This window comes from Microcaecilia unicolor, chromosome 7, assembly GCF_901765095.1.
Source record: "Microcaecilia unicolor chromosome 7, aMicUni1.1, whole genome shotgun sequence".
NCBI lineage: Eukaryota > Metazoa > Chordata > Amphibia > Gymnophiona > Siphonopidae > Microcaecilia > Microcaecilia unicolor.
This window is the reverse complement of record NC_044037.1, coordinates 102,186,611-102,208,684: the sequence shown is the minus strand read 5'-3', so window position 1 is coordinate 102,208,684 and position 22,074 is coordinate 102,186,611. Positions and strand designations below refer to the sequence as shown.

General features: G+C 45.7%; 1 protein-coding gene and 1 pseudogene across 1 annotated transcript; one reads left to right on the top strand and one right to left on the bottom strand.

Moving 5' to 3' along the window:
• The first annotated feature begins 3,218 nt into the window (after nt 1–3,218).
• LOC115474130 (nuclear protein 1-like) lies at nt 3,219–9,266 on the top strand. Its single transcript, XM_030209463.1, has 3 exons — nt 3,219–3,412; nt 8,319–8,478; nt 8,782–9,266. Exons 1-2 carry the CDS (start codon nt 3,304–3,306, stop codon nt 8,465–8,467), a joined length of 258 nt encoding a protein of 85 aa, XP_030065323.1. The 5' UTR covers nt 3,219–3,303; the 3' UTR covers nt 8,468–8,478; nt 8,782–9,266.
• A 1,891-nt stretch (nt 9,267–11,157) lies between these two features.
• Nucleotides 11,158–22,074, bottom strand: part of LOC115474194 — a 36,449-nt pseudogene continuing 25,532 nt past the window's right edge.

The window sequence follows — 22,074 nt, the reverse complement described above, 5'->3', positions numbered from 1 at the left end:
TGGCTCTCGGGGGGGGGGGGGGGGAGAGACAAGGGGCCTATTATTTCAGGCTGTGTTTAAAACAACATAGACATGTTCAGCCTGGACACGGGTGGTAGTAAGTGCAGGTGAGTGCGTCAGTTGCTCAGGGAGAAGTGGCAGTGGCTGCTTTAAGCCAAACCAGCTATTTTGGGAAGGAAGCGGGTGGGGGGTTAATGGTGGTATGAGAGACAGGGCTGCTGAGTCTGGGCTGTTGCAAGCATGATAGGGGTGGCAGTTTCAGAAAGTTGTGATTTGCAACCAGCTCTTGTGGCAATACTGCATTTGAGGGCCATGGCACCTGGAGAAAGGCATAGGCTCTATCCAGTCTCTAGTGGCAGCAGCAGTACATGGTTTCTGATGCGGAGGAACTGAGGTAACTAGAGAAGAGAAGGCTTGTGGGGGGAGGGGGAGAGAAGTAGAGGAGGGAGAAGATAAGAGTGAGAGGAATGGATAGGGGATAAAGAATAGTGGAAGAGACCAGTTGGGGAGAGGAGAGAGAGAGAGGTCTATGAAACTGACCTCTTGGAAGCAACCATCTGTGGACACACAGAACAAAGGCCTCATAAGGACTGTTTGTATATGTATACAGAAGTGACAATTATTCCTAAGGGCAAACTGAGCCGTCTCATACTATACCGTTATATACTTAATTCATTCAATTCAAGTAGACTTTTCTTTCCAGTATATATTGTGTGGAAATGTGTTGTTGATTCATGTGTTTTAACATTCATAGCGAGCTCTGCTATACCCCTATCTGTTGCAACTCTGTGTAATCCAAGCTTTATTGTTACCAGGAGCCAGAATCACTGCAAGATCAAAAACAGCTATTGCACAGGAGTGACTGGGGAATTATACTCCTGTGGATTAGTGCAGAAGCTGCATCCAAATCTAATATCTACATCAGTATTTTCCTCACCATAATGGAAAGATCCTCAGCCTTAGGACAAATGCTGATTGTGAAATTAAATAACTGCTTTATGCATAAGAACGTAAGAGTAGCTATACTGGGTCAGACCAATGGTCCATCTAGCCCAGTGTTCTGTTTCAAACAGTGGCCAAGCCAGGTCACAAGTACCTGGCAAAACCCCATATCGTGGCAACACCCCATGCTACCAATCCCAGGGCAAGCAGTTGCTTCCCCACGTCTACTGAAAAGGTGTGAGCAAAAATCTAAATAAATAAATAAATAGCAGATTATGGACCTTTCCTCCAGGAACTTATACATACCTTTATTTTAAACCCAGATACACTAACCACTGTTACTACATCCTCTAGCAAAGAGTTCCAGAGCTTAACTATTTGTTGAGTGAAGAAATATTTCCTCCTATTTGTTTTTAAAGTATTTCCATGTAACCTCCTTGAGTATCCCCTGGTCTTTGTACTTTTGGAACGAGTAAAAAATGATTCACTTCTACTCGTTCTATACCACACAAGATTTTGCAGACCTCAATCATATTTCCCCTCAGCTATCTCTTTTCCAAGCTTAAGAGCCCTAATCTCTTTAGCCTTTCCTCATATGAGAGGAGTTCCATCCCCTTTATCATTTTGGTTGCTGTTCTTTGAACCTTTTCTAATACTGTATACCTTTTTTGAGATACGGCGACCAGAACTGAACTCGAATGGTATGGACTGTGAATTATATGTTAAGACCTGGTAATAAATAGAAATAACAAATAGAAAAGAAAATAAGATGATACCTTTTTTATTGGACTAACTGGATACATTTTTTGATTAACTTTTGAAAGCAACCCTTCTTCTTCAGATCGGAAGTAAACAAATGTTGACAGATATCAGAATATATAAGCGAAACACAAAAGCATTCCAATAACAGTCTCACAGGAAGAGGGTGGGGTAGGTTAGATGAGAAACAAGGGTTTTTCAAAGAGTATCTTACCATCTTGCAAGGCTTCTTTCTGTTTCTGTGAGTCTGACGTCCTGCACATACAAAGTGCAGGACGTCAAAAACAGAATGAAGCCTTCGCGGGAAGAAGAGGCCCATGGCAACAATGGCGGTGGCGGGGGAGGGTTGGCGGCAGAAGGGGGGTTGAGAGGGTCGCCGTCGGGAGGGGGGTCGAGACGGTCGTCGGCAGGGGTCGTCAAAGTTGTTGGTGGTGGTGGCGGCGGCAGCGGGGAGGGGGGGGGGGAGTCGGCAGCGGCACCACGGGCTCTGTGTCATACAGTTAATTGTAATTCATATTGCTCTCCAGGTGATCATAAGCAATAGTACACATCTGGGCTAATACACATGCTTAACCCTCATGCCTGTCCTACAGCTCAGTTATAACTCAGAATGGATTTCACACTCTGTACTTCAATACCATCTGGGCTGGACTTCCAGTAACTGTGCACTTCCTTCAGGCTGCCACTCTGACAGTCTCGCTATCAGCCAGGGGTAGACTGCAATTCCACCCGAGCAACTGTCACTGTTCAGTTGAGAGGTTCACATGTGAGAAGCAGAGAACAAAAAGATCCCCCAGTTGGCAAGAAGATCAAGGGCCTAGACTAGAGCATCATGGGTGGGTCTTGTTTCTGAATCTGGGCCTGGACAGGGGACAAGAGGAGCGCTTGGTGAATTTCGCAGTGACAGACAAAGCTAAAGCAGAAGAAAAGGAGTTGGAAAAACCGGTTAGCTCAATCATTTTTATTAAGAATATAGGCATAAAAAGGTGTTTTCCAATCGTGTATGTGTCCAGATCCTTTTATCCATTATCCTGCTTAGGTAATAACTGTTAAAAGGGTCTGGTGGACACATACAAGATGAATCAACTGTTTTCCCCCCTGCTGTTTGTATTTCGCGTTTGCTTAGTGTATTATTAACACACAGGATACTATAGCAGCAGGGAGGGAGAGAGAATGATTCTGGGATACACGGAGTGCTAGTGACGGGAATCTGAGCTGTGAGTTCCTTCTCCCTTTCCTCGAGCTGCTGAAGAAGGAGACCTGTGACTCACACGCTCTGGCTCCGTCTCCTAAATGCAATACGTATATGTGTATGTATGCGCTTGACTCACTTTGTACACATGCACACGTGTCCCCCATCACGCGCTCTCTGCCTCCCTCCCTCCTCGGGCTGACTGACGATGGCGCAATGCTTGGCAAATCAAGCAGCAGGAGGCAGCCCTGCCCAAAGAAGCTGATGCAACCCGAGGATGGGAGGAGGCGAGGTGAGTATATAAATGCAGCAATGAACAAAGCTGGAACTTCATAAACAAAGAAAGAGGAATCAGTTAGAACTAGAAGGATCTTTGCACTGCAGCCTTTGCGCCTCACCAGCAGTTCAGCATGAGTGCCTCAGCCTCATTCGTGGAAGCGGACAAGCTACAGCCCACAGCCTTCGAGGTGCAGTACTTTGACGAGTACGATTTCTACAACTTGACCGATCGCTACTCCAGTAAGTGACTTCCCGTTCCTTCTCGCCCCCCCCCCCCCCCCACTTTAAATTATAATTTAAATGTTGGTGGTATTTTTTTTAAAGACAGTTGGCAGCAGGGTTTTTTTTTTCCTGTACGCGAAAATCTGATGCAGATTTCTTAAATTGCATCTTATTTGAGAAAAGCTAAACAGATCCCCTCTTGGGAATTTGGAAAAAAAGTCCTTCCCAGTGTATGTTGGAATCTATAGTCTCATTCTATTTTCAGTGCGAGCTACGCTACTGTTTTATTCCGAAAATGAAGTGGGGGTTCACCACTCAGTAATATACACCCAGGCAGTCGGGTTTGATCGTCTTTTATGAATATGCATGAATTAAAGATTTGCATGCACACTCTTCATTTTATGTAGGTCTGCTTGTGGGGTGGTCCGAGAACTGGGTTGAAAACTGCTAAAATTAAAGCGTTCACCTCAGAGTTTGTATGGCTGGGTATTATAATCCAGGAATAGCTCGTCTCAACCCAGTCCTTAGGGTACAGCCACCCTGGGCGTGGTTTTTTTTAGGATGGCCGCTCGTGCATATTCATTTCATTGTAGTTCTCAATAGGGCTGTCGCGAGTCGCGCCACACTGTGTCGCAAGACCATCAGGCGAACGCTGTATCTGAAACGTAAAGATGTTCAACAAGCGGGAACAGCAAAAGCAAGCTAATTACAGTATCGGGGCCAGAACAAAAGCCAATTATCAGAATATTCCCCGCAGGCTGCTGAAGAGAAAGCTGTGGGGTAGGGGGACACCTGTTATAGAAGCAGTGCTCTTTCAAGTGACCAGCCCTGTCCAGTGCCCAGAAGGAGAAAGATGACCTGTTTGCAGCACTGGCTTTTTGTGGTCCTCTGTCCCCCAGATTCCAAAGGAAACAAGGAAGATTAAAAGGGGATCCACTCCTTCCACAGTAACCCAAGCAAACCAAACAAAGGGTGGAAGAAAACCAAGTCCAAGTGACCAGCCAAAACACAGGAGTAAGAGCTCCAAACAAAGTTTTATTGGGTCCCCCTACGCGGTCCGTGTTTCGGCGGAAATGCCTTCTTCAGGGGTCAATAGACGAATCCTCTGCTATTTGGTTTGGCTGCCTTCCTGTTCGTGGACCCAGCATCCTCGTACCCGTGCTTTCACAGCACTCTAAGTTGGTTTGACGTTCAACAGAGGATTCGTCTATCGACCCCCGAAGAAGGCATTTCCCCCGAAAACACGGACTGCGTAAGGTCCCAATAAAACTTTGTTTGAAGCTCTTACTCCTGTGTTTTGGCTGGTCGCATGGACTTGGTTTTCTCCACCATTTGTTTGGTTTGCCCCAGATTCCAAAAACAGCAAAGAGGCTTCATTTATTACACTGTTGCCTCCCTTGTGCAGATGTTTATCAACTTACATGGCTGCATTTATTTCCATCCCCCATTGTTTTTTTTCTTCCCTTTGCTAGAAACTCTGCTGTTCTGATGGGGGGAGTTGCTGACATCTCTAATCTGAACTCAGTGCCGCTATGCTGGCTGATCAGCCTTTTGCATCACCTCTTATCCCCTGGCAGGCCCCTTCTTTCCCCTAATCTCTGGCATCCTCCAATACATCGTTTTCTCCATGTTTCTGCACACAGCACACTTTGGTGGTTGGGGGGGGGGGGGGTTCCATCACTGCACTTAATAATTCTCCTTATGGTATGAATTGGGCTGAAAACTGCAAGCGTAAATTTCAGGGGCCCAGAACTTGGTACGAGAAAACATCCCAGAGATAGTTCAGGATTCAGACCACTTAAAAGGGGGTAGCATCTGTGTACAGACACCAATATCAGAGGTAAACTGGCTGTATTAGAGGGGGATGGAAAAGGCTGAGGCTTAATAGGAGCATGGGAGAGGAGGGCTGCTGGTCAGAATCAGAGGAAAGCAGGAGAAAGGGAGTAGTACAGGGAAAGGGAATGAAGTGTTTACAGGGATGGTCAGGGGGCTCCCAGGCAGGGATGGGAGGGTGAGTGGTTGAAACGGAATAGTGTGAGAAGTGAGGAGATGGTTGGAGAGAAGGTCAGTATGAGGATGATTAGAAATACATTTTTTTTTTAAAAATCCTCCAGAATTGCCACTTTAAGGGAAAGGATTTGATATTATGCCTTTCTCTATTACAATCAAAAGTTTACATATTACTCACAGGCACTTATTTTGTACCTGGGGCAATTGAAGATTAGGCGACATTCCCAGAGCGACAAGGAGCTGCAGTGGAAATTTAACTCAGTTCCCTGCACTAATGGCTACTCTTCCAGTCCTAAAGTCACCAGCCCAGCTAGTTTTTGTTTTGGAGATATGGATGATCTTGGATCCCATCAGATCTGAGGCCAAAACAAAAAGTACACTGGTATACACCCTAAGAGAACTGAGTCTGATAGTATTTGTATTATATAACACACAGTAGCAAAGCGCCAGCTCCCAGAATAGAACACAGTCCTTGTAGTGGCCCGTCAGGCTGTCCAGTGACAATGCACAAGATAGATTTGCATGCAGTACCTCTATCCTATGCAAATCTATCTTCCACATTTTCATTGTGGCCATCCTGAAAACCTGACTGGCTGAGTGTCCTCAGTGATGTTAAACCCCTGTATCAGATGCAAAAAAAAAAAAATTGGGGCACAAAAATCAATTGAAGATGGGAGAAAACATGTGAGTATAAATACTCTAGTCAACAATGGTGGTTGGAAAAGACATGATAATAAACCTGTACCACCATTTACAAAGCCCAGCTTTTCTCCAGGGTTGCTGAAATTTAGGCAAAGATATAGTCTCACCAAATCTTAGCACCAGACTGGTACAAGGTTAGATTAAGGGCCCGATGCACAAAGTCTCCTGGGCCGCCTGTTTAGTGAGCACGTTAGCGGGAGATGTACAAAGGGGTGCTGTAGGCTTTCTATTCACAGTAATCGGTAACAGACTACCATAATGAAATGCAAATTTATTACAAGTAGCTGATTACAGTGTAAATGTGTATTCTGAGGGATGCACAGCCGTTTGCGAGAGCAATGCACAGAAAGGAACGCTTACCTTGGAAGATAGAATTTTAAGATATCAGGAGCTGTGTTACTGAGAGGAAGATTTGCTGTTTGATGAAGGGGCCCAAGATGCAGGAAGAGTTGGAAGGAAAAAAAGTCTTTTTTTCCGTTTTTGTTTTTCTGTAGTCGCACACACCAGCCGCTGGGACAGGGAGCACCTCTGCAGATAAGAGGTGTTTTTTTTTTTTTTTTTTAAGAGGCTCTAACTCTTCAGAGGGAGACCTGTACCCAAATTTCCAGCCAGCAGCCCAGAACCCCAGCAACACCTGAATTATCAGCTCCTTTAGCTGGCAAAGCGCTATGCAGCACAAGTTACCCAACCTCTGCTGGTTTGGTTGTGTTCAGGAAGGGAGCCGTCTGCATGCTCAGGTTACATAAATCTTCCTCTGCCAGCCTGATTCCAATCTTTCCCTTCTCTCTGCTCCTCTCCCCACAGCTTTCATACATGCAGCTTGTATGAAAGCCATGGGTAGCAATTTGGGGGTGGGGGAAGAAAAAGCCATGGGTAGCATGCTGAGCAGCCACATTTAGTGATTGCTCTGTGCATGTGCAGCTCACAGACTGGCTGTTTTCTTACCAAGCTGCTGTTTGCATGAGCAGCTCAGGTGCATGCTATTTCCTTTGGGAATCACCCGCTATTTCCGCCTCGGTAATTTTTACCTGGGTGGAAATAGGTGGTTGCCTCTGGGGATTTTAGTACATCAGCCTCTTAAGTCTTATGTACAGTTTTCTGGACTAAAGTTAAGAAAAAGGCAGCAGGTTGTATTTGCATATTAAATCATGGGAAATTAAAATATATATTTTATAAAATAAATTTCTCATGTATATAGGTGCTACTGGGGGAAGGGAGGTGCAGTGAAGGAAACATTTTTATGATGGAGGGAGAAAAGTATGGGATGGGGGCATAGGAGCCGACTCTGTGGGTGCTTGAGCACCCCCCCCCCCCAAATATTGAAAAACTTCCTTGTATGTGTCCATAGAGGGGTTATTTCCATTGGGTTTAGCACCCCCCAATAATTTTAAAAAGTTGGTTCCTATAGATGGGGGTTACACAGGACAGGTGGAGTGGTGTGGAATTTCCACTCCATTGCTACAAAGCAGGCACCCCCCTCATCTTTTTTTTTTTTTTTTAAACCTTCCCTCTACCCTGTGTTGACTTTTGTTTTTCTATCACACTATGCCAGTGGCGGTCAGGTTTTCAGCACATCCACAATATTCATGAGATCTCATGAATATTCATTGTGGATATCTTGAAAACCTGACTGGCTGGGGTGCCTCCAGGAGCAGGTTTGGGAACCACTGCACTATACTGATTGTGCTAGCAGTAGGGGCAGAGCTGTAGTAGTTTAGGTATCTCTCTTGCTCAGTCTCAACCATGCAGTCACTGTAGTGTTGCATAGCTTATAGCATGAGGCAGGCACTAGAGGGCAGAGAATGCAACCAAATCACCAATTGGTAGGCTATAGCTGGAATTATGAACAGTCCAAATACGCAGGGCTTTCTGCTACTCTTCCCCTATCCCAGCCTCTTGCGAGACCATGGAAATCTACAAAGACAACATTTTTACATGTGTCTACAGACACAATTATTTTCAAAGTGCCTGTGATAAACAGGGGTCAGAGCAGCTACAAGGCAAGGGGGAAGGAAATGAGGGAAGCCAGTTTCCAGATATTTAATAAGGCAGTACCAACCAAACATTTTTCCACCAATATATAAATGGGGGAGGGAGGGGGCTCTGTCAGGTTCTAAGAGCCAGAGCAGTTATAGGTGTACTTGCATATTTGCAGATATTGACAGCTGCAGTCTGAGAATCCCAGTGTAACCTAATATGCTCTTTTCTTCAGTGCCAGGTGGGACGAGCCGCAAAGGACGCACCAAGAAGGAAGCCAGCGAGAACACCAACCGCAACAATCCTTGCGGACATGAACGCAAGATCGTAGAGAAGATGCAAAGGACTGAGGCCAAGCGAAAAAGCCAGAATGTACAGGAATGAGGGACACACAGGTGAGGGCAGAAGGAAGGGCCACAAATGGGAGCAAAGAAACATGAGCTGGGCCACACAAGCATAGCCCAGTATACAAAGGATTATGAATGTGGGGACATAGGAGCCAACATTTCAAAATGATTGGGGGATGCTAAACTCCAAAAAATTACCGCTCCTTAGATAAAATTAAAGCATTAGCTGAATATTGGGGGTGCACTCACAGAGCTAGCACCTCTTCTGGGGAGACAGTATTTTGGAGGGCAAAAGAGGCTTGAATAAGTAGTGAGTTTTGACTGACTTTTTCTCTCTTTGGACTCCTAAAGGCAAACCGGACTGTGCTCTCAGGCTCCTAGAATACGGCATCGGAATGGAACTTTGGCTCTGCAACAGCTCAGACACTGCGATGTCACCACAGGTGGTGGCCGGGGCTCAAGACTGAAGGCAACAGGAGGAAGGTTCCACACAGGATCAACATTCCTCCATCAAGAGCAGTTTTAGTCTACAGGCTTGCATGGAAGCAGAAAAGAGAACTCAAGAGAGACAAAGCCAAGTAACTCCCCTTGTATGGAACAGCTTCAAGGAGGAGTGTATGTGGCTCTGTTAATTTAGCACAAAACCAGTACCTAGCTTCACTGCCCTGTTAACCAGGGACTGGCAGTTCCAATTTCTCTAAAGTAGGACTGCATGTTTTGAAATGCAATGGGTTAAAAAAACGACTGCCAGAAATGTAGTTACCAGGTAGTGAGTTGGGGATGGGGAATCATTTTGGAACTCCCTGAAGTATTATGAGAAAATGGAAAGTCAGGGGGGGAAAGGGGTAGGTAGCTCCTTTTTCATTAATCTCCAGCTATGTCATAACTTGCTAATTAGTACAGTACTTGATTTGTAGGATACAAAATTTCATACAGATTGGGTGGGTGGGGGGAAGGGGTCCCAGTGGCACAAGACATTCTGGGTCCTACAGTTTGCACCTGCTGACAGTCGGGCACAGATGTTGCCTATATGGTTGATCTTTATATTCCAAGGTTATTGTGCCCAATTTTGTTTTATGTAAAATAAAGTGGTACAAAAAAAAATCTTGTGCAAGGGTTCTTTTTCAATTTGCTCCCAGCCTCACTAGGCTATTTGCCCAATGAAGCTGCACAGGTACAGTAGCCCTTCTTTATCCCCCTCTTTCTATGGGCTGGATCCTGTCGAAAGCCATCCAGCAGTGAGAGAGGGAGTAAAATGACTACATTCTACAGGCTAACTGAAACAATTTATTGCATTTACAAAAATAGCACACAAGGAGGAAGCAGACACTTGGGAATGGCATGTAGTGGTAAATTTTCTTTAAAATATAGACCAGGTCAGGGTTGGGGAGAGAAAGGGTATTTCCGCTATAATCGGGTTAAGAAAGCATATTTCAAAAGCTTTCATAAAAGGTTAGTGACTTGGCAGAAAATCAACTGCATTCAAACCCCAACTGGTTACCAAATAAGGGATTATGGCCCTTGGGCAATGAAATATGGCTCAGGGCTCACATAAACCCACTTCACTATATAAATATAGGAAATGGCAGGTCAAAGTCAGCAGGCTTCTCAAGGAATCATCACTTAAGGCAGGGAAGGATATCTCAAAGGCAGCACAACCACCCAACCCTAAGCAGTGACACGAGATCCAAAAGACGGGGGCAGGGTGGGATGTCACTACTGCTGTTTGCAGCAGGGGCGTAGCCAGACTTCGGCGGGGGGGGGGGGGGGGGGGGGGGTCCAGCGGTGAGGGGGCACATTTTAGCCCCCCCCCCCCCCCGCCAACCTTTGCTGGCGAGGGACCCCCAATCCCTGCCAGCCGAGGTCCTCTTGCTTCCTGCGCAAAGCTTCGTTCGCAGGATGTCAGACTCAATGAAACAGAATGAAGCCTTGATTTGCAAGGCTTCGTTCTGTTTCTGATGTCCTGCACGTCGTTTCTGTGAGTCTGACGTCCTGCACGTACAACATGCAGGATGTCAGAAACAGAACAAAGCCTTCCACAGGAAGCAAGAGGACCTCGGTTGGCGAGGGTTGGGTCCCACGCCAGCAAAGGTAGCCCACGGCGACGGTGGGGGAGGGTTGGCAGCGGGAGGGGGGGGGGGTCCAGGACCAAATCTATGGGGAGCTGAAGCCCCCGTGGCCCCATGTAGCTACGCCCCTGATTTGCAGAGAAATAAATCATGGGTGAAGCACTCGCATTGGACCAGATCTCCTAACATATTTTCCTCATTCTCTTGTGAGGAAAGTACTTATTAGATCTGAGACATTATGAACTATCAAGCTTCTGCAAACAGCCATTAGTCTTACAGGCAACACTAAACCTTTAGATGCAGTAGCCTACATTACTGGAACTGGGCTACAGGGCAGTAAGAGTGGCACAATGCATTCTTTCCCTTAAAAGATATCCTTCATTTCTGATACCCTAAGCAGCCACTCTGCAATGGATTCAGGATCGATCTACCCCCTTCAAAAGATTCCCTCTACAGGCAGTGAGGACTGGCTAGACAGAAACTAGGGCTCCAACTCCGTTATTCACTTAAACTACAGCAAGAAATATGTCACTTTAGAACAAGGGTTCTCAACCCAGTGCCTGGGACACACCTAGCCAGTCAGGTTGTCAGGATACCCACAATGAATATGCAAGAAATAGTGCATGCAAATCTATCTTCTTTCTATATAAAACTCTCATGCATATTAATTGTGGATATCCTGAAAACCTAATTGTGGCCCAAGGACTGGGTTGAGAATGCCTGCTTTAGAAGAATAACAAGTCAGTTGTAAGAGAAACTTAACTACAGAAAATAAGATTCACAGTAGCAAGACTGCACAAGGCTCCAGAAAAAAACAAATTAGCACATAGCATGGAAAGTTTTTTTGTTTTAAACAGTAGCAGGAAAGAATATGACTTCAATAAAGACCATATTATCCTCATATACAGTGGTTCAAGTTCACATTGCTGCACTGAGCAAAAATACCAACCCATGACAGATTAGTGTGGGCTGTGAAAACATCTGCTAAGGGTAGGGGGAAAGAAGAAACGCCTCTTCAGTATTCTCATTGACAGATGCTTCTCCCATAACTCAGGGAGGGCAGGGTGGAGGTCTCTTCACATATGTAAGGCACTCAGATTCCAAGCCTTTGCTAGGTGTCGAAGAAATGGGGGGGGGGGGGGGGGTCCCCACACAAGTGGACAGTATTCCAGTTCTAAGGAATTCACAGCTTCTAAGTCACAGGAAAAGGGAGTAGAAAGCACAGATTTCCATGTGGTAAAGTGAAGCAGGCTCTACTCCATCATCACAGTCTTATTAGTATCCTACATGGAAAAAGGAAAGGAGTTTCTGCTCTTCATCCCCTCCACAAGTGTGGGAGGTAAGAGGGCAGAGTGCAAATGGGACAGGGGCATTAGGGGGAAGAGTTTTATCTCCAGGGGCAACACAGATGAACAGGACAGTCGATATAACACCATCCGTGAGGACAGCAGAGGCAGCTGTTTATCCTTCCTCATAGCTTATATAGTAGTGTTGGTCCTTCTGTCTCCAGCTACAGCAAAAGATGTCAGTTTTCTCAGCTCATGTCCTGTTCTCCAATACTCTGTCTCAGGTATTCTTCATACAGCTGCTTCTGCAAAGTGAAAGGGGGGGAGGGGGGAATACAACAAGTGACTGAGGAACATCCTCCCACACTTAAATAACTGCATAAAATCTTTCAGATGGAAGTGTGGAGGATCTTCCATCTGCCTTATCTCACCTTCTTTTGTCGTACCACCTCCTGCACATATTCCCGTTGTTCCCAGAGGCAACGTCTCTGCCTCTTAGACAGAGTCCTTTGGGTCCTGGAGGAAGAAATCAGGGAGTGAACTCCTGCAGTCCTAGCCTCTCCCTACAGGTGGTGCTGTAAGCAATAATGCAGGGGCACTGGCTAGGACAGAAAGGTTCCATTTACACAGTACTACAACCTATTTAGCCAGTGGCAATTTGGGGATTTGAACCTTCAGCCAGCTGGTTGCAAAGGGGACTACTGAGCTCAAAGTATAGATCCCAAGCTGAACTAGTAGCAGAACTCAAGTGCACAGTGTTGTGTATGTCTAGTAGCGCTATAGAAATGATTAGTAGTAGTAGTATGTACACCAGGGGTGTAGCTACGTGGGGCCTGGGGCCCCCCAGATTTGGCCATGGCCCCCACCAACCCTTTCGACCCCCCTTCCCACCGCCGCTAACCCTCCCCCGCCGCTGCCATTGGGTACCTGTGCTGGCAGAGGTCCCCAAACTCCGCCAGCTGAAGTCCTCTTCAGCCGGTCTCCGGGCCGGCGCATTGCTGCAGCTGATGAGGAATCCTAGGATTCTGTTTCTGTGTGAGTCATCTTGACACAGGATGTCAAGATGACTCACACAGAAGAAACAGAATCCTAGGCTTCCACATCAGCTGCAGCAATGCACCGGCCCGGAGACCGGCTGAAGACTTCAGCTGGCGGGGGTTGGGGACCCCTGCCAGCACAGGTACCTGACGGCGGCGGCGGGAGACTCGAGGGAGGGTTGGCGGCAGTGGGAAGGGGGGGGGGGTCGAAAGGGGAGGGGGCTAAAATGTGCCTCCTCACCTCAGGCTCTGGCCCCCCTCCCACTGAAGTCTGGCTATACCCCTGTTATACACTAAGCAGGTTGCTCGTAGCCATGACGTTATTCCAGTCACATCTATGGTTCCAGCATTATCTGTAGGAGCTGTTATACAGAATGATGGCAGAGCTCACAGCTCCTGCAGTCCCTCCCCATGTTTACAGTAAAGTTCCTCTTTTTTTTTTTTTTTTTTTACCTGAAGGAGTATCTGGCCAGGAATAGCAGCAGCAGGGAGAGGAGGAAGAGGCCTACAAAGACATACAGGATGTGCTGCTCAGGGATCAGCTGCCACAGCACTGCCACAGGACCCTACAAGAGACAAGAAGCAAAGCTGTGGACCACGAGATGTGCCCTGTGGAAGAAAAGAGTGAAGGAGGCTCTAATTGGGGCAAGAGGACCTGTCCATCCACTCACTACTGACCCTGTGAGGATTGTGAACAAAAGAGCAAAGCCTTACAAAATGTAAACTGTTTTACCCTGCAGAAGTACTGGTGACTTCGGTACTCTATTATGTGCACAAAACAAACCATATGTGCCAAGGTTTTTCCTGTGAGATGGTACCTGCTTAAAATCAGGGGCATAACTGGAGTAAAAGGCCCTCTCACTCCGCATTATAGGGGGTGCAGGAGACACTAGAAATCTGAATGCCAGAAGTGCTCTCTACTATCCCATACCGTGTATATTTCCAGTGTCTCTGTGCCATTCTCCCCCAACACTGCAGTCCAGAGTTCTCGAGAGGTCACACCTAAAATCACGCTCACAAGAAGGAAGACGGGGAGCAGAAGGCCAGCAAGGCCAAAGAAGCAACCCTTCAGCCAAGTACGCCTGTTAGTGCTCTTCATCTCACTGACAGAAAGAGAGTGAGAAAGGTTACACGTTAAAAGGATTCACAGGAAGATGACAGCACTACAATATGCAGGCAAACAAAAAAAAAAAGCCTAAAATATATTTAAAACATTTACTGTTTTTTCAGCAAGCGGGAGTTTGACCGACTAACTCCTGCGGTCGGTGCTGAGAGCCGATATTCAGTGCCAGGCTGTTTCCAGTGACCGGCATTGAATATCCGGCTTAACTGATCAGACTTTAACTGGCCAAGCCGATATTCAGCGCTGGCCAGTTAAAGTCAGACTGGCCAAAGATATTCCAGGGCTTCATGTGGCCAAATATGCCTGCAAACCTTGGCTGGTCTGAGTTAAAAATAGGTGCACAGCCGGTTATAATCACCCGACAGAACTGGCTATTTGCTAACCAGCAATATTCAGTGGTACATGGCTGGCATGTACTTCTGTATATCAGAAGATAGCCTGTTATCCTGCAATTAACCAGCCAGGTGTCGATTCTGGCTGATCAAAAGCAGCTGAATATTGGAGGGGGAGGGGAATATTCTCATGTCAATATTCAGCATAGTTTAAGATTGTAGGAGAGGCTCCGACCCACGTAATCCATGCTGAGTGGGCTGGCTGCCAATATTCAACAGCACTTAACCAGGCAGTGTCGCTGAATATCAACTCTGACCACCATGGCACTGTCCAGTTAGCGCCAGGGTGGTTGTGGGCAAAGCTGGTACAGTATTTAAACAGCTAGCGGCAATATTCAGCCTGTTAACTGGTTAAGTAGACACAAAGTTACTAACTTTGTTACTAATACTAACCAAGCTAACCAGATATGGATCTGATTATAGGCCAGTGCCTGGTTAACTTCCATGTCACTGTAGTGATCCAAATATTCAATGCCAATACCCAGACATGGCCCAGCACTTAATACACAGGCTTAATTCAGCCCACGGCTTGTCAGTGCCTTAAAAACCCTTGTTACAAAAACTTGCTGAAATTAAGTTATGAAATTGTATCTTTTCCTCATAGATGGTTTCACCTATGCTTACTTCATCAGTAAGAAAGCTAGGATTGATATATTGCACATTGGTATGGGGTTGAATGGTAGACACACTCACACTAAACCTAATGTCAGTATCAAGACATTTTTACCTATTCTTTCACCTATACAGAGCAGAGCCGGATGTTTCTCCTCACAGTTTGCCAAACAGAAAGATAAAAAATAAAATTCTGGTTATCGTCTCAATAGCATGAAATCCTTCCACTGTCAAGACGCTTTGTGAAGTAACACAAATACCTCCAAATAAGTATGCAGCAAATCTTCCATACCTAACAGCACCAACTCCTCAGAGCAAAAGAGAAAGAACTATTTCTTTACAAAGACAGCACTGCAGGTAGAGAACACCAATACATCTCCTCAATCCGACAGTACAGATCCCCCATAAAATCTACATGCTCAGATCAACCTTCACTAATTACAAAATAAAAGGACCAAAGATTAGGAATGGAAACCCCGAGAAGCCAATATTTCCATGAGCAGTACAACACACAGGAAATAAAAATAGAAATGCATTTTCTCTGTACTGAGCAAAATGCAAAGATGTAAGAAAGGCACACTCCCAATGCTGAAAATAAAATCCCCTTTGTTATATGGGTGATTTATTTTTTTCTAAATGTAGTCTCTCTTCCCACTCCTTTTGTGGATCTTCTAAATCCTTTTACAACTCTTCTTTCCATTTTTAATTTTCTTCTGTCTACTCTTTTCCATCCCTAATCTTTTCTCTTCATTTCTCTATTCTGTGCTATCCCTCATAGCTCTTTTCACCCCTCTATCTCCCTTTTTTTCATCCCTTACTCTCTACTAAAATTTTCCATCTTCATGCCTCCCTAGTTAACTGCCTCCCTCTTCTGTCTTTCACACCTTTCCCAGCCTTGTCGCATATCTGTCTTTCACTCAAACTCCCTGTACTCGCCCTCTTCTTCTGTCTTGTCTCCTCACCAGCACCTCATCCTCTCTCTGGCCTCCAGTCCTTCTTCTTATTAGCTTACCATATCTCTTTCACTTCTTCCTTACTTCTCTTTTCCACAGGTGGCTGCTAAAGAAAAGAACAAGCTTGCGGTTTACATCAAATTTCCATGGCTCATCATTAGAAAGTTGTATATTTTTCTGCTTGGGTTGGACAACTGCCATCTTTCATAGGGAAGGAAACTGAGTGGCTGAGAAACTGGTAGACAGCATAATTGTAAGCTGCGAGTGTAAGACAGGAAGGAGGAAGCGCAAGCAAGGTCGAGAGATGATGGTCCGAGGGGCTATTGTACGTCTATAATAGACTATATTGTTTGAGAAATAGAAGAAGATGGGGAGGCAAAAGAAGAAAAGCGTCAATGTACCTGTAGATGTTGCATCACCATGCTGTTCATCTACACCCAGAAACCATTCAACTGGATGTGTCTCAGAAACTGTTCCAATTTTCTACAAAAAATACGTAGCTATATCGGATGCTGTATGAGAGGGTAAAGATGAGGTGGAACGGTGGCTCGTATAAGATCTTAGGATTGTGTAAAGTACTCTAGAATCTGGGGCTTCCATTATACGTTGAGAGTAGAGCTTCCTTTTAGCCAGGTAGATACTCCATTTGTAAAATTGAGCTGTTTGTTGTAGGTCAATAGCAGTCTGTCAAATACAACGTTTCAGCCAGACACGCTCGCAATGATGGAGTTGTGGGCGCATCACCCAGAAATCATTTATGTACATTTTTGCTTTTTACGGGATGCAGACCCACTGGTACTTTAGGTACTACGAGTCAATGGCTGATTGGAGGGCAGAGTCTAAAATCTCTGCCTGAGCATCTACAGATAATTGAAAACATGGCAACGTCAAAATCTAATGATTCTGCAAAGTTTGCAGTACTAAAGTCTCAAAAATCACAAATTTGTTTTTGTTCTAGGAGAGGGGAGGGGAAGGGGATTGGTATGGATAGTCAGCTGCAATACATGGTGATCGGTAAACGGACGGGAGTACTGGGTATATGAGGAGAGCTTTAAGACACAATGTTAGTAAAGATTTCACTACACATATGACTGTTTCTATAAGTGTTGACTGATGACTGTGACGAAAGAACGATAGGTCCTCAAAGAATGACAGAACTCCCTGGAAAATGGTGCCCTTTGGTCATCCATGTGATATTAAAATTCCTCAAAACAAGTTAGGGGAAATCAAGGATTTGTTGAGCTACGATACGCAAAAGAGTAGTAACAAAAAGATGTAGGTGGTGGAGGATGGTAGACAAGTAAAACGTCAATGGAGAAGGGGGGGGGGGAGTCTAAAAAGAAGACTCTTTATTCTATGTGATTGTACTTAGTAGTGTATTTTATCTGTAAATAAGTACGGAATATAACAGCCAGCACCCCACCTTGGCTGGCAGTTCAAAGGTGGAGAACAGAGAAATAGCTCTGTGAAGTTGCCCGATTTAGACATGCCAGGTCCCTCTGCTGTAGCCATGTTTCCACTAAACAAAGAATGTCTAGCCTATAAGCAGTGATCAGATCATGAATTAAAAATTGTTTACCTCGTAAACAGCGGGTATTAAGCAGTCCTAAGCGTAGGGTACAGGATAAGCTAATATGTGGGGGTGATGAAGAAAGTCGCAATTGGAGAAGGATAAGTGTTCTATAGGTGAGAGCAGAAGAGGGCAGTCAGGTGGAGAGCCGCCATCCCAAAAGGCAGGGATCAGGGCGTCCAGGGTGATGGGGGGGGGGGGGGGGGGGTTACCCACAGAAAGAAAAATTATGCACAGGAAGGAGTGAACATGTGAATAAAGCAGACAAAAAAAAAAACAGAGTGTGCAGTGTCTTACACCTCACAGCCTGTCTTCCACAGTCCACACTCTCCCTTTTCCCCTTCCCTTCCACTACTCATGCATCCTACTGCAGCACCTGTGCACATTGAAGGTACTTGACTGTAGGAGGTGCTCTCAGATGACAGCAGGCTTTATATTTCCACAAGTGAGTGATGCCAACCTGCGTCGCCCAGTCCAGAACTTATAACTAGCATAAGCAGAGCTTTGTGGAGCGCGAGACATGCTCCATTGCACATGCGCGAGTGCTTTCCCACCCGCCATGAGAACACAGTCTCCTCAGTTTAATACTAAAGCAAGAATAAAGTAAAATAATAGAGGAGACAACTCCAAGGGGAGGTGGGAGGAACTGTGAGAACATAAAGCCTGCTGTCTTCAGAGAACACCTGCTAAAGGCAAATACCTTTGCTTTCTCACAGGTCAAGCAGGCTTATCTATTCTCACAAGTGGGAAATCCCTAGCATCCAGGCCCACCAAAAACAAACAACATTGGTCAATTGGGCCTCGCAATGGTGAAGACCTTAACATAGATTAACCTGAAACTATATACAACTGAGTGAGAATGCAGCCTGGAACAGAATAAAATGGGCCTAGGAGGGTGGAGTTGAATTCTAGACCCCAAACAGCTTCTGCAACACTCTGCCAGAACCGACTGTTGTGTCAGGTATCCTGCTCAAGGCAGTAGTATGATGTGAATGTGTGGACTGAAGACCACATCGCAGCCTTGCAAATTTCTTCAATGGAGGCTGACCTCAAGTGGGCTACCGACACAGCCATGGTTCTGATATTGTGAGCTGTGACATGAGTCTCTAGGGCCAGTCCAGCCTGGGCATAAGTGAAGGAAATGCAATCTGCCAGCCCTGATGGCAACCCCCATTCTGTTGGGATCAAAAGAAACAAAAAGTTGGACAGACTGTCTGTGAGGCAATGGTACCTGAAAAAGGGGCAAGGCATGGCAAAATCGAAGGGAAAATTCCCGGCCCAAGTCTAGGCCTAAAAGTGGCCAAACAATGACGAAAATGAAAGGAAAAACGTAAAACTGGGCAAAATAAACTAACAATATAAAGGGAAAGGAAAAAAAAAGGGGGGGGGGGGGTTTCCACAACAGGGAACACAATTTAAGATGAAAAAAAAAATCACAGAAAGACATGAAAAAAAAAAAAAAAAAAACTCTTTAGGACCAAGTGTTGTGGGACCCGATCCGGGTGTAGCACCCCAAGGGGAAAAGGGGGCCCCACTGGACCCCCCCCCTCCCAGAAGCACTTAGAGGTGCCAAGTACAGGGTTACCTTTACCACACAGAATCAAAACACTAAGGACCCCCAAGAGCCCACCAGACCGGTCAGGCTGCACGCTTACCCTCTGCTGAGACTGAGGAATTACTGGCTGGTTGGGGGTTCTGCACAGGTTATAGGTACAGTGTTTCAAGTTAAGTGTTGTCAGTCTCCCTCTGCTGGTAGGTGACCATGACCCAAGAGTCTTGACCGGTCTGGACGGTTGCTGAGGAAACCATGGTAGAAAAAGAACTGAGAAGACCGCGTTCTTGCGAAGGGCAGGAAAGCACTTACATGCATGCGCAGTGGAACACTTCTCACCCTCCACAAAGCTCTACTTATACTAGTTATAAGTTCTGGATCAAGCGACCCGGGTTGGCATCACCCACTTGTGAGAATAGATAAGCCTGCTTGTCCTCAGATAAAAGTGTCTTACACCTCACAGTCCTTCTCCAGTCTCTCTCTGTTTCCTTTCCTCCCCAGTACTCATGCATGCTGCTACAGTACACTTTTTCCACAGTGCCTGCGATCAGCTCACAGTCCTTCTCCGGACTCTCTACCTCTTCCCCTTCCCTCCCCAGCACTCACCCATCCTGTTGCAGCACCCTCTCCACGGTGCCTGTGATCAACTCACAGTCCTTCTCCAGGGAGTTTAGTGTGTTCTGCACAGTCTGATTGATCGTCTTCTCAATGGTTTTACAGACATCTTCTATCTGATTGACACAGCGGCTGGGCTGGGGAAAAAAAAAAAAAAAAAAGAGTGGGAAGGGTAGAGGTTAATCTCAGCAAAAAGCAATGACACCTAGTGGTAGAAATAGCAGAGAAATGTGAAGCTGTCTGTGCAGCTGAATACAGAAGAGGAAGCAGGTACTACTGCAGCTTTCTATGGAAAAAGGACAGATCCATGTGTCACCGCAATCCATTAATCAGGCTATAAGAGTGTGCTCAGGGACAGATGCACAGAACTCCGGGGAAAAAAAAAAACGTGGAACATAGATTTTTATTTTTTTTGGCGTCCAATGCTCAACACTAACAGCATGCAAATTACATGCATGCTGTCGTGTTGAGCATTAGTCAGTAAAGGGCTTGGAGCTTCTTGACTCATGTCCACAAGAGCTGTGCGGTAGAAATAGCCCTTGAGCGCATTTCCAGTGAAGGTGGGAGGAAAAAGAAAACCTTTCAGCAGTGGCTGGAAGTAGGAAGCGATGGGGTAAGTGTGCAGGGGAGAGAAAAAGCTGATGTTGCCACCAAAGAAGAAGCTTAGAGACAATCACTGCTGTTAATGTCACCCTTCCATAACAAATAAAACCAAACGACTGCTCCAGAGCAGTCGGTAGGTTTTGGTTGTTAGGGCAGGCAGTTTCTGTGTGTCATTAATTCTGAACATTGTATGGAATTGCTAATGAGCTCATTTTAATACTAGCAACTTCATTAGCATAAGACCTTCGGTCATTGTTTCGAAGCATGGTAAAGCAGTGGCCGAAAGCCTCTGTGCATTCGCAACAAAAAACATTTAAGAACGAACCCTCCATAGAGCACTGATGCAACGTACCCCGCCGAAAAACCTAGGATACATCAAACATAAACGGGAACAAGAGTCAGGGGTAACATTGGAGGGATGGAACATAGGAGCTGCACTGGGATGCATCCCGCTACTCACCATAGATGAAAGGCTAAGGGAGTGTGCATACAGAGTGATCATGCGAGCCTACACGTCGGGACAGCAGTGGGGACACATGACATCCACAAGGGACACGAAATGTGTTAAATGTGCTCAAATGTCACACACCTTGTAACATGCCTTCTGGGGCTGCCCGAAGGTACAATGCTTTTTTTGGAGGCAGATTCAGGAGTTCATGACCAACGCGTGGGGAGACCACTGGGGGGAACATGACCACTACATGTTAGACACACAGAGTGCATTTAAAACACAGACAGAAGGAGCAAGGCTTTGGTGCCGTAAGGCATGCTTACTGGCCCGTAAGGCCATCCTACAAAACTGGGTCTCTCCAGATCTGCCTGCGTATTGGCAATGGCGAAACCAAATGCACGAGTTGGCTACATGGGAAGCGAAGGAAGCAAAAGGTAACCCGAAACGGAAAAAACAATTTCTGCTAACCTGGAACCAATATCTACAGGGCCTTAGCTTACAGGGACGTAGTCTGCTCCTAAACCAGTCGTAAATCAGTTTCGTTCTGGGTGGGAAACAGTTATTCACAGGCCTTCCCCAGCAAGGTTGGCAAGAGAAGAGAAAGGGATGATAGGAATCAGGAGAGGGATGGTGGGGAGACAGGGATGGGGGGTAAGGTGTATTAGAGTATGAGTGAAGACGGTCAATGTGATCACGAGACACCCCACCTGTATGGGTACATTTGTTGTACTAATAAGGGCAAGTGACCTAGCTTCATAAATGCCAATGTTAACAGTTTGTGTTAAGTTTTAGAGGGGAAAGCAACCAGAACAAGGGCTCCCTCTCAGACAAGATGTTGTTATTTAGTTTATTGTAATTAGACTAGGAGGGCTGGGAATGATATGGACTAAAGCATTATGTGCAAGCATGCCCATACATATTCACTGTTAGTTTGGTGACACAAAAAGGGTCACGAGGGGAGGGGAGGAATAGAGAAGGGGGGGGGGGGGGAGAAAACTATAAAATTATAGAGAGCAAATAGCAACTCATTCGGATGCAAGGTTGTATTTTATTTCGTTGTACAATGAGTGGATTGACTATGAGGCGTATTTTCAAAGCACTTAACCTTCCAAAGTTCCATAGTAACCTATGGAACTTTGGAAGACTAAGTGCTTTGAAAATATGCCTCTATGTGTACTAAGATGACTTTTCAATAAAATGTTGAAACATAAAAACATTTAAGAACGTTAAGCATTGTCATACTGGGACAGACCGAAGGTCCATCAAGCCCAGTATCCTGTTTCCAATAGTGGCCAATCCAGGTCACACGTACTTGGCAAGATCCCAAAACAATATATTTTATGATGCTTATCCTAGAAATAAGCAGTGGATTTTCAAACGT

Bases quoted from the DNA above. Each gene is read 5' to 3' on its own strand.
- LOC115474130 (XM_030209463.1), top strand. From the start codon at position 3,304: ATGAGTGCCTCAGCCTCATTCGTGGAAGCGGACAAGCTACAGCCCACA. The intron at 3,413-8,318 runs GTAAGTGACTTC...TCTTTTCTTCAG, and splicing joins CTTGACCGATCGCTACTCCA to TGCCAGGTGGGACGAGCCGC.